Source organism: Hoplias malabaricus, chromosome 1, assembly GCF_029633855.1.
Source record: "Hoplias malabaricus isolate fHopMal1 chromosome 1, fHopMal1.hap1, whole genome shotgun sequence".
In the NCBI taxonomy this organism is placed as follows: Eukaryota; Metazoa; Chordata; class Actinopteri; order Characiformes; family Erythrinidae; genus Hoplias; species Hoplias malabaricus.
Window position 1 is genome coordinate 62,209,392 of NC_089800.1, and position 16,801 is coordinate 62,226,192.

The 16,801-nt window shown below is 39.2% G+C and overlaps 2 protein-coding genes and 1 non-coding gene across 4 annotated transcripts in view; 1 reads left to right on the forward strand and 2 right to left on the reverse strand.

Moving 5' to 3' along the window:
• The window catches only part of nkx2.2a (NK2 homeobox 2a), a 50,505-nt gene extending 43,795 nt beyond the window's left edge, over positions 1-6,710 (reverse strand). For both annotated transcript variants that reach the window (XR_010802384.1, XM_066670022.1), the window contains exons 1-3: positions 6,592-6,710; positions 5,685-6,424; positions 1,799-1,873 (exon numbers count right to left, since the gene is read on the reverse strand). The gene's annotated coding sequence lies outside the window, so the exon portion shown is untranslated. The remainder of the gene's footprint in view (positions 1-1,798; positions 1,874-5,684; positions 6,425-6,591) is intronic.
• A 217-nt stretch (positions 6,711-6,927) lies between these two features.
• On the forward strand, positions 6,928-15,331 carry pax1a (paired box 1a). Its single transcript, XM_066670021.1, has 5 exons — positions 6,928-7,198; positions 7,994-8,623; positions 9,432-9,565; positions 10,017-10,227; positions 12,749-15,331. Exons 1-5 carry the CDS (start codon positions 7,195-7,197, stop codon positions 12,844-12,846), a joined length of 1,077 nt encoding a protein of 358 aa, XP_066526118.1. The 5' UTR covers positions 6,928-7,194; the 3' UTR covers positions 12,847-15,331.
• A 1,157-nt stretch (positions 15,332-16,488) lies between these two features.
• On the reverse strand, positions 16,489-16,561 carry trnav-uac (transfer RNA valine (anticodon UAC)). The gene has a single exon. It is a non-coding gene; the product is annotated as a tRNA-Val (tRNA).
• Between the last annotated feature and the right edge of the window lie 240 nt (positions 16,562-16,801).

Consider the following 16,801-nt stretch of genomic DNA (forward strand, 5'->3'; position numbering starts at 1 on the left):
GAATTTACCAGTAATCCCTGAAGAGACTGGCCAACACGTCTACACCATTGTCAAGAAAATATAGAAACATGCTAAACTTACTAATATCTGTTCATGTGGTACATTTACAAAGTCATAATCTACAAAAAAGCAGCACAGGGAAAGCAAAATATACATTTTACTGTTAATGTGTTATGTACATTAACTGCAAATCTAGCTTGACATATTTTGGCTGCATTATTTATGGGGACAGCATTTTCACATATGCATTGTAAAGCTACACACTACGCTATACTGTGAATCCCTTTACATTCATTGAGCTACAGTCTGAGAGGACAAGTCCAGCCCTGGTACCCGCTGCTGCAGAAGAGCTTATTCTCACATCTAACTTGTTACCACTTCCCTACAGTAAGGTGCAGCCCTACTGTAGCCTTCTTATTCTATTAAACATCTCAATAAAAACCAACAGTATGCAACAAAAACTGTGCTGAGACCAGCTGAGAATAATTTGCAGACAGTAAAACATGTCGTTTCTAAGGTGTACCTTTGCTTATCATGTTGTTTTGCTTCTCCAATGTAAACAAAGGCCAGGTATGCAGGCGCTAGGTGTGAGAGAGCTAGTTTGCTAGTGAAAACCAATTCATTTTCTTGCTCTGTATCTCACATCACTACAGTGTCTCCGGGACTCGTTATATCTGCACTCAGTTCAGTTTATTGGTGAAATGGGGAAGAGGTTGTTAGCTGTTAGAGCTGTCAAAGGGAAACCATGTGTTTGAAATATTAAAGTTTTCTAGCTGTTCCTTTATAGGTCACGGGGTTATCTAAAAAACATAAAGCTACAAAGGCAAGCAGGGTATAAACAAATATAAACGCTATAGTTTAAAATTCGAATAACTTAATAACTCACACTCGTACCAGATTATCACAAGGATTCTTTCCAGAATTTCTGTGCAACTCAAATGATTTTCATTCCAAATTCCATTATCTGGTATTTAGTTCATGACATAAATAAATAAATAAACAAATAAAATAGAAAAGAATGTACAGTAACAGGACAAGCTGTAAGTGCCTGTTCAGACACCAAAAATGCGAACCCATATCACAAGCTTAAATATTATACAACATACAAAATTATAATTACACTTATAAACAATTTCCATTATATATATATATATATATAATAAAATGTATATATATTTAACATACATATGTATGTATGTTAAATGCTGGTTGGAGTAAGTTCTTTACCACAGTCTGAGTCCACAACATAAAGCCACCTTTTTCGTTTCATTGTTATAAAGTGAAGTAGATTTAAAATGTGGTGTTTGTAAGCTGCACAGCACAGGGCTTAAAAGCCATTGCTGAAAGCTGCAAGACTGAAAAACATTGGCAAAAGTCAAAATCCCATTATCCATCAACATCATCCAACAATACATGTGTCCTCTAGTGACCAAATATTCTAAAAGGAACTGTCATGCCAAAAAAAAAAAAAAAAAAAGTACCCCCACAAAAAGTACAACCGTTTCCTCTGAATTAGAAGCATATTCAACTGTTTCATACCTTACCATTTTACAACAGAATATTCACCACGGGTCATGGCTGGCTGTACAGATTGAAAGTATAATTACACTGAAAAATGGTACAAATATATTCAACTAAAACACTGAAATGGTACCCTGAGGGTGTCACCCTGGTTGCAGATAGGTACCACCATCACTTTAGGTTTTAGAATACAACAGTAATGTTCCTGATGCACTTTTGAAAACACACACACACACACACACACACACAAACACACAGAACATGTTGGCCTACTTACCCATGTGTTTGGCTCAGAGTTGCTCCAGTAGTGCACAAAACTGCAATAGATCCAACATGGCAGCACACCAAGAAGCTGTAACAAAGAACATGGACAGAAAACACAGCAGAGGCTGTAAGTGGAAGATTGCAGCATCACTCAATATTCATCATCAGAAAGAGCCCATACTGCAGCTAGCCCCCGGTTACAGAACGTTAGACATGAAAAGCATATCCGAGGAACACGTGTCGACGCCAAACACCCTGCGTGTACCACTCCAGATGAAGCTGTTCTGTCTTGTGTTCTCGTCCAATGCCTGACACTCTTTCACCCCTTAGATGCGTGTTCTCCCCAGGGGAGAGATTCTGTAAAGGTCATAAACAATTAGGACTCTCTCTCTCTCTCTCTCTCTCTTTGCTCACTGCCTTCTCGAGTGATCCGCTTATTCCACCTCATGCAAATAATAACGCATCCGCGGATAGAGAAAAGGAACGAACGGATAAATGAATGTCATTGGAGGCTGAATAGTACCTTGCTGCTCCTCACGCGAGCAGTTCCAGCGGCGGCCTCGGGAGCCGTTGCCCACGTTTGCGCTGAGAAAGTGTGCACTGTTTTATCCGATAACATCTTTCTTGGACATTTCGAATTCAGTTCTGAAAATCGCCTCAATTACTGAAATGTTTCAACGGGTAAAGACCATTAGCGCCTGGCTCTACAGAGAGGCACAGTTTGAATGTTATTCCAGTAACTTAGCGTTAGCGCATGACTACAGAGACATTTCTTCAGATAAACTGCAGGTTTAATTTAAAGAATGTGATAATCTCCACGAGCAGCACAACACCAATAAAATAAATACAATTAAATAAATACCAAAAATTATATATATATATATATAATGCAGCATTAATCATTAATTGTTATTATTTTCATCGCACATTATCCGTCATTAAATAAAAATAAATGTTTAATTTTAAAAATAAATAAATACATATTTCTCGAATAGCTGGGAGGATGCTTATGTACCATCCACGCGTTATAATATTAATAGTCATATTAGCAATAATTATAATTATAATAATAATAGTAATTAAACGTATTATTATTAATTTGATATTTTTTTAAGATTATATTTTCTATTACAAGCTTTTAATCCCAACGCTTGGTTTTTAAGTATAACAGCTACTAAAGGAAGGCTGTGAAAAGCTGGTGGACCCTATTGTGCGATTTGCATGTTCGTATAATTGGTTTGATTGTGTGTGACTCCATGTTGATCTCAGTCTGTTTAAACCGCGAGGTCCAGGCCTGGTCTAACAGTTTCCACACAGAGCAGTGAGATCAGAAAACTCACAAACACTAAATCAAACGCTGTAGAACACCGTGAAACATCCAGAGAGAGGCAGAGCAGGGGAACGGAAACCAGGTCACAGACAATCAGCTGTGCCTCTGATATTTCTTTATTTACACAGAGATATCTGCAAAAAAAGGTGAATGTATCGTCTTGTAAAACGCATTACAACGTATTCTGCGCATGTTCTACAAAAATAGCTTTAGTCTCATTTAGTTAACACCGATACATCCACTCAGGTCCACCAAGGGTTTATTTTATTGTAATCCAGTCGGACTGGGAACCATAGCCCAGCGGGGGTAAGCGTCGTGTCCTCGGTGTTTATACACTTTTGATGTGACCCCTGGGAACGACATTATTTGGGGGTTTGGAGGCTACTGTTGATTTAAATTTCTGATATAAAGTCTGTTCAAGGACATAAGTGAAATAGCGGTGGTTCTTATTCAGTTACAGTGTACACTCCATTTATTCACTGATTAATATTTCGGTGTGAATTCGTTTTGTTTTGTTGCTGTGCTGCTTTGCATGAAGTCACGCTGCTGATTTTTAATGTTTGGCACTTTATTTTCGAACTGTAGGAGAAAAATAGAGCTGGACTGGCTTCAACTCCCCTGCTGATGGATCCAGACACTTCCAGCTACAGTTCTATATGTATCTCAGGAGTCATTTTTGAGCAGCTGCTTCTGTAGTTCTGCCATTTGCCACTATTAGTGGATTGAGTCATTATTCCAGCCGAACTAAATACTTTAACAGGAGTGTAAACTGAGGCTACTCTACAAATCTCAGTGAATGAGTCTCGGAAGCTGTGTGTGTGTGTGTGTGTGTGTGTGTGTGTTAGCCCTACATATGGATAATAGCAAATAGTGAATATCTGTCGCATCGCAATTATCTCTGAAAGAGGTTTAAACCCATAAATAATGAGATTAAGGCGAATGTGAAGGTGGAGAAGAGTGCTGCTGCAGACACACCACAGTGGTTCATATGCAGCGTGACGCGTTTCACTGGGACATAGCCGAGTTCCATTGATTGTCGATAGCGGAACGCTTTCCAAACACGCGAGGAAGATCCTGGTGGTGGAGCTACGTTTAAAACAAAGCAGATCCACGTGTAAACCAAAAGCACTTCCTCTTCGGCTTACCTCCCAAAAGAGCAGGAGAATGCAGGAGAATCCATATGAAATGACCAATTAGGAAAGATTTTTGCATAATAGTTATATACACAACAATTCCCATGAAGTGTCAGGTGCGTTCTGATTATATCTGATAACAGTTATAACTCACCCGTATAACACTACCTACACTGGTATTTTTCTCCCCAAGTCAAATCCCGATGTAGTCATTGGGACGAGTGCTTCGTGACCATTTAACATTTGTTCTTCAAATTAAAAACCAACTGCTCTCTTCAGCACCTGCACCCAGAGGTCACATCAAAAGTACAGGACACACAACCCGCCGCGCTACGACTCCCAGTCTGACTGGATAACACCTATACATTTTATAAATGTTAAATATTCTGAGAAATGAACAAGTCGATAGAGCTACATTTTAAGAATGTTTCCAGAAACTGTGGAAACTGTGAAACCGGATGGAGAACCCACGAAGGACCATGTTCTTTGTGATTAGAAAATAAACAGAACTGGTTATCACCATAAAGCAAAAGCAGAGAACACAGGAACATATTTAGGATACAGTTTTTAAATAATATATTTTATGCCAAACCCATTTATATAAACGAAGGTTCAGTGGTCCAGTATTTTAAACATTAATGAACTCTGGGATTATTTTATTAAGATCAAACCTTCTCTCACATTCCCTCGGTCATATATAATCTGCTTTATATGAGATGAATCTGTAATAATAGGCGTATGAATATGATGAAGACGTATTAATGTGTCATTTCCCCACGACGTTTAAATCAACGGTTGAATGTCAACAAGGTGGGTTAAGAACATTTAATACAGAAGTTATATATTCATTGCTTAGTTTTTTATTTCTGCGCTCACAATCGTCTTCCGTGTTAGTATCAGGGCGGTTTTTATTTTATTATTATTATTATTATTATTATTATTATTATTATTGTTTGTTTCTTTTGTAGAAAATGGGTTTTATTTTGTTGGATTGGAGACTTATTAGACACTAAGAGATCATAATGTTAAAGTTAGTCAGGGTTTCATTAAAAAAAAAAAAAAAAAACGCGTACTAGGACATAAAACCATATCCATAGAGTTCCAATATATGGAAATCATCCAGAATCCCTGAGGATATATTCTCCTCACTGCGTGAACAAATTAACAAGTCTGTTTCCTCATTAATGACTCTAACGGAGCATTGCAAATTAAAATGGACGTCTTGTGTTTAAAAAAAAATACTCCAAAACAGACAAACGCGCTCTGTTTCTGCATCGTTATGAAGAAGTGTAAACGGGGAGGCAGCTGAGTAACAGAGAGAGCAGTACCTCAGAACTCGCGCCATACCATACAACAGTGGCATGTAATGCCGGGGTTTCTCTGTGTATATTCATTCAAATGAGAACGACGTATCTGTGAGGAATTTGCAGCTTTACCTGAGCGTCTGCTGTGGTCTAGCTTCAGATCTGTTGTTTTATAGCAGTCCTCAAAAATTTGGAGCTCCATCTTCCAAATTCGTAGGCAATTCCAGGCAGTAGAAGCTGTGTGCAATTCCCATTTCCTCCAGATGGGGGCGAGTATTCTGTACACACTGCGGCTGCAGTTGTCGTTTGCACATGGCATAAAGTGGGCAAACATACTGTACATATTTAAAGGTCATACATTTTGAACAAACAGTATCCTCGCCCACGAGATAAACGAGATACACAACTGCTGCGAAAATACAGTTTAAGGCTGTTTTTTTCCCCCAGTTGTTTAGGAAGACTTACTGAAGGCCTTATTCAGGGTTTATGCTGTAGCTTCGACCTGATGTGTTCCATGTGTGAAAGCCTTCTCCTGAACTACAGTCACGCAGGATAGTGACACTGCTCCTTATTACCAATGGGTCGACTGTTAACTTTAACAAGTGACATTTTGCGAGCTAGTAAACTATACCTTCTTTCCATCCTCTGGAAACACTGAGGCCATGCTGTGATAACGCAGCCTCTTGGAATTCAGTCAATAACTTATATAAGTTTAGCTCTTCTAGGCCTGAGTACCTTATACACTGCTGTGGGTTCTGAAAAGAGTGTGCAGTGTTCGAGCTGCTTCAAGTGCCCAGTGACCTCCATCGTGTGGAACATGGTAGATTTGCTTTTGCAAAAGCGTCGAGTGAGAGGCGTGAATACGGCACTTACTGTTAGAAACAGACAGAGCATATGTACTTTAATATTCAGAGGAATACTCGAGCAGCAAACTCGAATTGTATATAATATGGGCCGTCTTCATTAGTCTCGTTATGAATATATATATATATACATATATATGCAAGTGAATTAATAACTCATCCTAGGTGCATCAGACCTGTTTAATCGATCAGCCTTCTCCATTCTTCAACTTCACTCCTCACTAGGCTTCAACACTCATTACAAATGCACTTCTCTCACAGTCCCCCAAAATCTCCACCATAGACCACCACACCGCCACTTTTCAGTCTGACCATTTCCTAGGACCCATCCTGCCTTATTTGTTGGCACGGTTTAAGTCCGTCCCCCTTTAATCAGAATTAGCGCGTTCAAAGCCTCGGTTGCGCAGACCGGATGACTCCTCGGCGGAGCAGCCTCTCTGAAGTCTCGAGGACCAATGAGAAGCTCGCTCGGCTCGCAGCGTAAGCGGAGATCTTGACGTGGAGGACGCCTCAAATTAATCCAAGCCAACCTTCAGCCTGCGGGATCGCACAAAACTCGCCTTGAGCGGACGAGCAGCCGTTCTGCCGCTTCTTTCCACGGAACTCTTCAGTGGCCTTTTCACGGGGAGCTCGCGCTGGAGCCGAGAGTTGATCTGCGGATAGTTTTTCTTTTTTTTTTCTCCCCAGCTCGCGCTCGAGCTCCAGACCCTGCATGCCGCGGAGGCAGAGCGTTCAGCCATTGAAGGAGAACGTGTCTGAAGGAAAGCATCAGCGGACAAATGGGTGAGCTCTCGTCCATGTCGTGCACGCTCCAGTGGCACGAGCACAACGCGCTTTTCTGTCATTTCTGGCGTCCCGGACGCAGGCAACAAAACAACTGCGAGGTCCAGTACAGGCTAGATTTAGTCCTAGATGAAAGTAACAAGTTAACTTCTCGAGTCTGTTGTTGTTGGTGGCACTGAGTACGAGCAACTGAATAAACCTAGGGCTATAGCTTTGACAGTTAACATATTTTGCAGAATTGCACATTGGAGTCATCTGTTTTTTTGTTTTCTTTGTTAGTTTATTTGTTTGGTTGGTTTTTGCCAAGATGCAAATCACTGAAGCTAGTTCCTGGAGCCTGCAGTTTGTCCGTTGCTCGCAAAGCAGTAATAATTTTAGAAGCGTTCAGTTTAACAGCTGACACCGTAGCACAGGATCTTGCCTGGCTTTATACATTCTGCAAAAAGTGTTTATCGGAATTGCCTTTTTTTTGTTGTTGTTTTTTTTGGAGATGCAATTAATTAGTTTGCACGAGCCTGCTGTTGTGAATGTGCTATAAGCATGCAATACATCAATAACTTGAGCTTCATTTATCATACTCCGTATTCATATGACACACCATCAAATACCTGACCCAGATCTATGGCTTTTGAAAAGTTTACCCATTTCACATTGTTGTTTCTGCACACTCGCCAATGTATTAAATAATTTATTTATTTGTTTGTTTTGTGGACTGTAGCTTCTTGTCTGCTTTGGTGTTCCTCTCACTGCTTTAGCCGCTGGAAGCAAAGTTCTTCTGTGTTTTTGTCGTTGCAGAGCAAACGTACGGAGAGGTGAATCAGTTAGGAGGAGTATTTGTGAACGGACGGCCTCTGCCCAACGCTATAAGACTGAGAATAGTGGAGTTAGCCCAGCTCGGGATACGGCCGTGTGACATTAGCCGACAGCTCCGCGTTTCTCACGGCTGCGTGAGCAAGATCCTGGCGAGGTACAATGAGACCGGCTCCATTTTACCGGGAGCAATCGGAGGCAGCAAACCGCGAGTCACGACGCCCAACGTGGTGAAGAGCATACGGGAATACAAGCAAGGGGACCCGGGCATTTTCGCCTGGGAAATCCGGGACCGGCTTCTCGCAGACGGAGTGTGTGACAAATACAACGTACCCTCGGTCAGCTCCATCAGTCGGATTTTACGGAACAAAATCGGGAACCTCTCGCAGCCCAGTCAGTACGAGAGCGGCAAACAAGCGCCGCCGCAACCGAGCCTTCCTTACAACCACTTGTACCCGTACTCCTACCCCAACGCCATGTCCCCCTCCGGGGCCAAAATGAGCAGCGCTCCCGGGGTCCCGGTCACGGGCGGACACGTGAGCCTGTCTCGCGGCTGGCCTTCAGCTCACACGGTCAGCAACATACTGGGCATCCGAGCCTTCATGGACCCAACGGGTGAGAGTTAACTCGCTTTGTATTTCTTACAAAAACACTTTTTTTGGCTGCCGTTTTCACTGCCCGTGAAACAAGTCCTCGAGGCCTACTCTGCTTCTCAGCTTCATTTAAACCCCACACACTTTCATTTGATTTCTAAAGAAAGAAATGTAAAAAGTGAGAAACTATTTATCTGCTTTGTTCCAAACATTTGTTAGCGTCATTACCTCAGCGCGTAGGCCTCGATTTTGTAGGCCACCCTCACGAAAACATGCAAGCAGAGTCAGGTCTGAAGGGAGGGCTGCTGTTGTCCAGAATTCCACAGTATTTCTAATAAAAAATTAAATACACTACATTAAAATCTTTGCAATGACCTCAATCTCCGAACGATAAAAAAATAAGATTATTTTCACGAATTTTCCAAATGAGAGTTTCTGTACCTTTACTGATGTCATGTGTTTATTTGTGACTATTGAATGTTAAAAAAGATATGCATTGTATTTAAAACGTATTTCCTTCTACAAATACACAGAATTAATTTAGAACCTCAAGGTAAATATAATTACTCACATATTTTTTTCCCTCAAGCATCTTTAGTCAAATATTCGTTCGAAGCAGTTAAAACAATAATATGGAGGAACATTCATTTAAAACGATATTTATAAAAATATTGATTGCATTTTAACATTAAAATCATTAAAGTGGATTTTGTCGTTCTCTGGAATTCTGCTGTAATTTATTTCTGGGCAGTTATTTCCACCTCGTTGCTTGCTCTAGCGAACTGAGTCCCCGTGTGTGTTATTGTATTAAGTGTGTGTTTTGTGTTTAGCTATAGCTGGCGCTGAAGGCTACGCACCAAAAATGGAGGACTGGGGGAGTATGAACAGGGCCACATTTCCCTCCACGCACGGAGTCAACGGATTAGACAAGTCCTCTATTGAGGCAGACATTAAGTATCCTCAGGTAAGAGCTGTTAAACACATCCACGTTGCATTTACACATTCCATCCCAATTTATACCGTGCAGTTTATGTCAAAAGTCTGACTCAAAATGTTGCACATGATTTGCTTAACAATTTTGGATATGATGGATTTCAGAAAATAATAAGAGATCAACAGCATAATGGATTTTTTTTTTTAGAAATGTATAGCGTGTAGGCGACATTAACCATCACGTGGCACCGATGTTCCTTGTTACGGAATTAACGAAAATGTTGAAAAACAAAACTCGTGTAGTGTGTAACACGTTTGGAATTGGAACAGCGCTTTGTGCGGAGCAAATATACAGTGAGCTTTAGTCTGAGCGGCTATGGAATTACTTAATGATGCCATGTGCTTCATATCTAAATATCTAAATTTGTGTGTGTATGTGTGTGTGTGTGTGTGTGTGTGTGTTTGTGTTCATGTTTTCCCAGTCTTCATCCACTCTCTCTAGTTACGTTCCGCCCTGTGCCTATTCCCCTTCGAGTCAGTACGGGGTTTATAGCGGAGCTGCAGGTGGTTATGTAGGCCCCGGGCCTCACTGGCAGAGTCAGGGGGCCGGTCTCTCTCACCCCAATAGCGGAATGGCCCTCCACTCGGGGGACATCCACTCAGCAATGCCCTTCAAACACGCTGCACGAGACGGTAAGCGCTAGCCGGTTTAAAAATAAGCCTTCTATTCTGACGATGAGCTGATATTCTTACCCTGGTATACAAGTAGGTTACAGTGTTATCTGTGAAGATTAGTGAATGACCGGTTCGCCGTAATGAAAAACGCTCAGTCTAATACAACAAACAATACAATAAACAATACAACTCAAAGCAATATCCACTGATTTGAGTTGAACACAATTAGTTCTGCTTTTCCTTCCCACGTGATTTTGTAGCTTAACCCTTCACAGCGTTTGACATTCTCAAAAGTATTGTGCCAGGCCCCGATCTGCAGGTCCTTAACAACTGACTCGGGCTTTTTAGACCCAGCACTGAACACAGAGTCTGGAGAATTCGTCAATGCAAATCCAACTTATCTTAAGGGTGTATTTAGCATATTGTATATAAAACACAGTTTAGAAATGGGAAGTCACTTGGTTCTTTCTTTAATGGTTGTATATGACACTGAGTATATTTCCTACACTAGCTACTTTCAGTCAAATCATCAGTACTTAAAGATTATAGATAAAATAAATATAAAGAATAAATGTATTAGATTCTATAAGGTAAAGGGTGTGTACATATAACATATAAATTCCACATCATTTATATGTTATTATCATAGTAGTGTGGTGTCTTTGGTGGGAAAGTCTTTTAGGAGCGTTTTTTGTGTAAAAAAAAAAAGAATTAATTTTGAATCAGCTCTTATGTACAGCACACTAAACTGCGTCACAATTTTGCATAAAATTAAATCATTTACACTCAGATATAATATCTGAGTACATTACTCAAATTATACCTCTGATGATTTATTTTCATGCAAAATTTTGAAGTATTTTTATTATTTTCAGTGTTAACCCTACCACATTGGAACAATATTTAGAGTTTATTTCTAATTCATTACTTTGTTGTTGCTATATTATCATAATATATAACTAATGTCTATAGCGAAATAACAATTCCAGTAATACCAGTTGAGTAACAGAGTGTCCCTCGCGCGCGCGTGTGTATGTGTACTGAGGTGGCGACACACAGCAGGTTAGGTTCAGACAGTAAACATTACTGACTTCAAAAGTGTTTGACAGGATTTGTGCACTTGACAGGGAGAGGAAAAGTTCACGTGAGGTCAGCGTTTTGCTTTCTGATCCCAGCTGGAGCTTGCGATGTGGCCTACGTCACACGAAAATGAGTATTTATGAACACGAGCCAAGATTGATTGGTGATTAATGGAATTTTGGCTTATTACATTGTGCTTAAACACAGAGGCACGTGTTTAGAATACTGCAGATTAAGTGGTATGTTTTTAGCGGGAGTTTTATGAATTGTCGCTACGCCCGGTTAGAAGATTTCTTCACTGAAAGTGTTCTAGGAGCTTTTCTTTGATATTACCTTTAGCAACGTAATCTAGTCTCACTATTCATATTTTTATATTGTGTAGTTATGGAAATATATACAGTCATATGCAAACTCTGGACGCCGCTGGTCATGCTTCTTAATGAATTATAAGCATTCATTATAGGGTTCACGCGTCTGCGCATTTTAACGGATCATTACAGTTTAGGCGTTGTGTTTTTCATACAGGCAAATAATAATAATAATATAAATAAATACACGAATAAATAAATTACAAAAATAAAAACACCCCAAATTCTATTTACAATTTATGTTCAATTTGTTCGGCGAAAATACGTAGGAATTACGCAAAAAAATGTCGAAGAAGGCCTTACAATTCTATCTAAAAACAAAGATGAAATTTTCAAGTGTAACAACTTATAATACACATACACATCATGTAACACATGTAGAAGTGCGACAAATGATTCTTTATAAACAAAATGTTCTCAGTTACGGTTTTGAAATAAAACATATAGAACACTTATAGAAATATTGTAATTGTATACAGCAAATTCACCAGAGTTAAAGCTACACTGTTAGTGTTTAGTTAACAGTGTGTGTAAAGGTTTAACACTCATCAACACACTGTTAATTTTACACTAATAGTATTGATTTAACACTAGGGAATTTGCTGTGAATTAATTGCAAAGTAATAACTTTATTAACTGGGTCACTCTCAAATCTCTGTATATACATCTTCCACATTTACTGAAAGAAAGGTTCATCTATATATCCGCGTATAAACATTGGATTGTGTGTTTGCTAAACATGTCTTTACCATGAAGAGGAGTCGCTTTGCAGCACTAAAAATGATTTAATGAGATAAGGTTCACTGAAGTTTTTTTTTGTTTGGTAAAGATATGTATGATATATGCAAAATATATGTAAATGCTCTAGTTATACAGCACATCAGTATTAATTTAGTTACCTAATAATAACAACGAATTTACCTGGATTTATGAGTGATACCTCATGAGTATGGAGGAAACTATGATGTATCATTTCTGTGTGATCTCTGTGACCTCAGTAAAGCAGTAAAAGTAGTGTGTAATATCAGTGTAGTAAATGAATAACAATCTGCTTGGTTTCTGAACGTGTCCTGTGTGTATGTTCTTGCCAGGAGACAGAAAACCCCCCAGTCCTCTGAGTAAACAGCAGCACGAAGCTCTGAGCAACATCCATAGCCTCAGCCTGGCTCAGCCCGCCTCCTCCTCATAGCACACAGCCTTCAGCTTCTCCTAAAACTGAGCTCAACACACTTCCTCAGTAAGTCCAAGCCCTCCCTCCTCCTACTCACAGCGCAGAGCCTCGGCCTCGGACACAGACCTGTCCAGCTCTCCATCCACCAGGCCACGTGCTCCTGAAACCCAATGAATGTAATGTAATGGACTTTAAAGTGACTCTCCTCGTGGCGCTGTGCTAGCGGCTGCTTGTTGTTGTTGTTGCTTTGTCTTATTCTCATCCGAACGCTTGTACTGTAAGTCAGCGCTATTTATGAAAACGACAAGGATGGCCGCCATTGTCCAGGACTCACCTACATTTTTATGGAAAAACGGACGACGCCTTGGTCTGTTGTTACGTGTTGCTGAGCTTCTAAACGAAAGTCTTAAAATGAACAAATCCTCTACACAGAACACACTTGCGAATATTAGTTTCTTAATAAATACAAACATCATTAAATCTTAAGATTATAAAATATTAAAGGTGACGTTGTTTTTGGGCAGTCCACATTTCATGTTTGAGATAGTCCAAAATGGTTTTACCACAGTGTGCAAAATTCAGAACTCATCACAATATTCTCTACACCGTAATGTTGAAAAGGGTGTTCTCTGTAGACGATTTATTCCTGTTTTCCCGCGGCGTTCACGTGTTTAAACTTTTGCACACGACTACATTTTGGCAAGAGGAATGTTTTAGTCACATGTGCTCAGCAATAACTTTCTAGCTCAAAAAAATAAAAATAAAAATAAATAAAAAAATAAAAATAAAAACTGCAATCCATTAATCACTCTGATATGTGAACAAAGAAATTAATTGTAAATGTTAAATATTAAATTCTTTAGGTATATATATTTTTTATAAATTCATTTGTAAATAGCTGAATTAAAGGCATGGTATGAATACACCCCTTGTAGTCATTATTGTGTTGGGTTCTATTTTGATGCTCAGGGTTTGCATTGTGCTTTGCAGAGTGTTTATCGACATGATCACTGTGCAGCCCGCGGGGCTGGTGGTATCCCAGTGTACCCTGCTGCAACCACAATTAGCTACAAAAATGCTGTTAAAACTCAGGGTGCTTTTTCTTCCCAAACAAGAACCAGTTGAATGCAATATGGCGTGTGGAAAAAAAAAACGCGTGGGTGAGTGGGTGATAGGGCTATTTTGCTTTCCTCTCATGTGCTACCATGTTTAATGGTGCTTAGCAACTTTTGGCGCCTTATATGATGCTATCATTGTTTATCCTGGACCAGAGCCATAAAGGCGGCTCAATATCCAATATCCAATATCCAATATCAGCTTAATCAACTGCTTTTATTCTCATATCTCTGGATTGATTTGGGACACCGCCATCATGCGATACAGTGTCAGCTTTGGCTGTGCCTTGTGGGAATTTTTATCGATTGCTGTTTTGTCCACATTTAAACCAACGGAATAAAAAAAACACACAAAAACTCCCGTCAAGTCTAGCAGCTCATATTTTAGATATCACAATATGAGATAATATGCATTAATAGTCCAGACAGACTGTATCTGAAGTAGATTCGGTCATTTTGATCTGCGTGTTTTGTTTTCCTTTTGGGATTTGTTTTCTTCCAGCCATAAAAATAGCTAGGAATAGTTTTCCTGAATGCTGGCTCAAGTCAAATACGCACAGCATTGAATGTGACAGTTGGAGTTTGCTGCTCAGTTATCATTTGAATCGCGAGCGTTTTTAAAGCTGTTGGTGTAGAACTTGTGGGAGTTGGAAGGGAATCAATTGGATGCACATGTGAACGACTGCTGCCAACTGCGTAGTTTCCCTCCACTTGCTCACGTCACATTGAACTACAGCTCTTTGTTAAAGGAAAGCCAAGACTAGCGTTCCCCAGAATACGTCTTAAAATCAATAAACAACACGCTCTATAATGATTGGATCCTTTCAGGACATTTTTTTTCAAATAAGTAAGATTACAGAGCTACGCCTACACAGTAAAACTGAAAGCTTAAATTACAGGACTATTCTACAGGAAAAAAAACCAACAACTCAATATTCGTTATATCTTATTTTACCTGTTGAATCAGGTGGATATATGTGTGTGTGTGTGTGTGTGTGTGTTACACAATATATATATATATCGTTGAAATATTCATAAACATATATTTTTTTCAGTGAGATTCTGAATGAATTAAAATCAATCAATTTTTCTTTTATTATTATTCTTGTTATTATTATTATTATTACTATTATTATTATTATGGAGTACATATTACGTTGTTATTGCTCCCACTTTATTATTTTACAGCATTGACAGCAAATATGTTTTTGTAAGAAATTAAATAGAAAGATTTTATTATTATACACAGTATTCAGCGGTATATTATATTGGGCATTTGTGATAAATGAATAACACCGTGTCAGGTGATTTTTTATTACTATAATAAAATCTGGTTCGTACTGTGTAGTTGTATATTCAGTAAAAGTATAATGATAATAATAAGTAATTTATTTAATAAACCTATGCTATGTCTATTTTTTGGTAATTTAATAAATGAGCTTTTTGTACTTTATTACAACAGTACTTGGCTAACTGCAGTTATACTGGGATACTCTAATGTTTTATTCTTGCTGTTTTACTGAGGTGCTTCCTCGCGAATGAGAGGAGCAGAGACGGTCTTTGGTGCCGAAAGATATTTCAGTGACACCTCTCTGGATCTCTGTTGACAGTCTGTTTACCTCCTTCCCCCTTTTTCACAGAGGCACTTAACGTCTCATATATCTGGCTTTAGATACAAAATCACTAATCACACAGTCCGTCCTGAACACACACACATATTCGATGCAAGTGTGAATTGTAAAAGTTTCCAAGAAGAGAGTATTAAGGTTGAAGCTCCATTTCAAAACGAGTGGTTTTCATTTGTTTATTGGTTTGTTATTTTCCAAACTGATGGGTGTATGATAGAAGATATCACGTTTTGCAGTTTCATACAATAGACCCTCCCCCCGCAGACAAGCTTTAATCCACGACCTGGAAGCCTAGAAATTCAATGCAGACGTATCATATGTTTTTTAATTCATCTTTCAAGTTTGTAGTTAAGTGATAATAACTGCAATAGACAGCAATTAATTATTGATTTATTCATTTACTGTGGTGTTTTTTTGGGGGAGGTGGACATGCTGTTTCTAAGTAATTATGTAAATGAATGAAGGGAGAGTGATTTCTTTCTTTAAAAGGCCCAAATCTTTATTTATAGCATTTATTTATTGTCTGATGCCCACTTATGACGACTGTGCAATTCAAACATTTAGAAATTATTGTGTAGAAATAGTTCAATTTCAGAAATTACAGAAAACCTTCCACTTCTGATGGTCTAGGTGTTTTTATTTACTAGGCCTTAAAGTAAAATGTATTCAAGCGACTCTAACTGACTGGAGTAGACTTCGGTCGGCTCTGAAACATTTTTATAACGTCGATTTTAAAGCGTCAAATGTGGGGCCACATTGATACAGGCAGTACAGGTGAATCTCCGTAAATAGGTTCATGAATAAATATATTCACAATGTGCCGCTTTTAGCTTAGCTGCAGTGTTTAAATTGTGGACTGGGAAGTGAACGGTACATTTTCGAGATGTTTACACATGAGATTTTGTTTCAGTAAAGTTTGGTTCCACTGGGGCTCGAACCCAGGACCTTCTGCGTGTAAAGCAGACGTGTTAACCGCTACACTATGGAACCGCACGTTCAACGGTTGTGGTCCAACAACCTACCATACGGTGATGTCACTATCCCGGTTAAAGAGAAGCTCGAGGGCACCCGTGTGTTAGAAAGCGACAAGGGTCGTTCAAACTGGGCGGGACATACCTTTTATCCATTCGAAACGCTCCTTCAGCACTGACAAGAGATGGTGGGGATATAGTTTAATATATTTTAATATTAATATACCACCGCCAAAAAGTAACGTTGTTTTGGTATTCT

Bases quoted from the DNA above. Each gene is read 5' to 3' on its own strand.
- pax1a (XM_066670021.1), top strand. The intron at 9,566-10,016 runs GTAAGAGCTGTT...ATGTTTTCCCAG, and splicing joins CAGACATTAAGTATCCTCAG to TCTTCATCCACTCTCTCTAG. The intron at 10,228-12,748 runs GTAAGCGCTAGC...TGTTCTTGCCAG, and splicing joins CAAACACGCTGCACGAGACG to GAGACAGAAAACCCCCCAGT.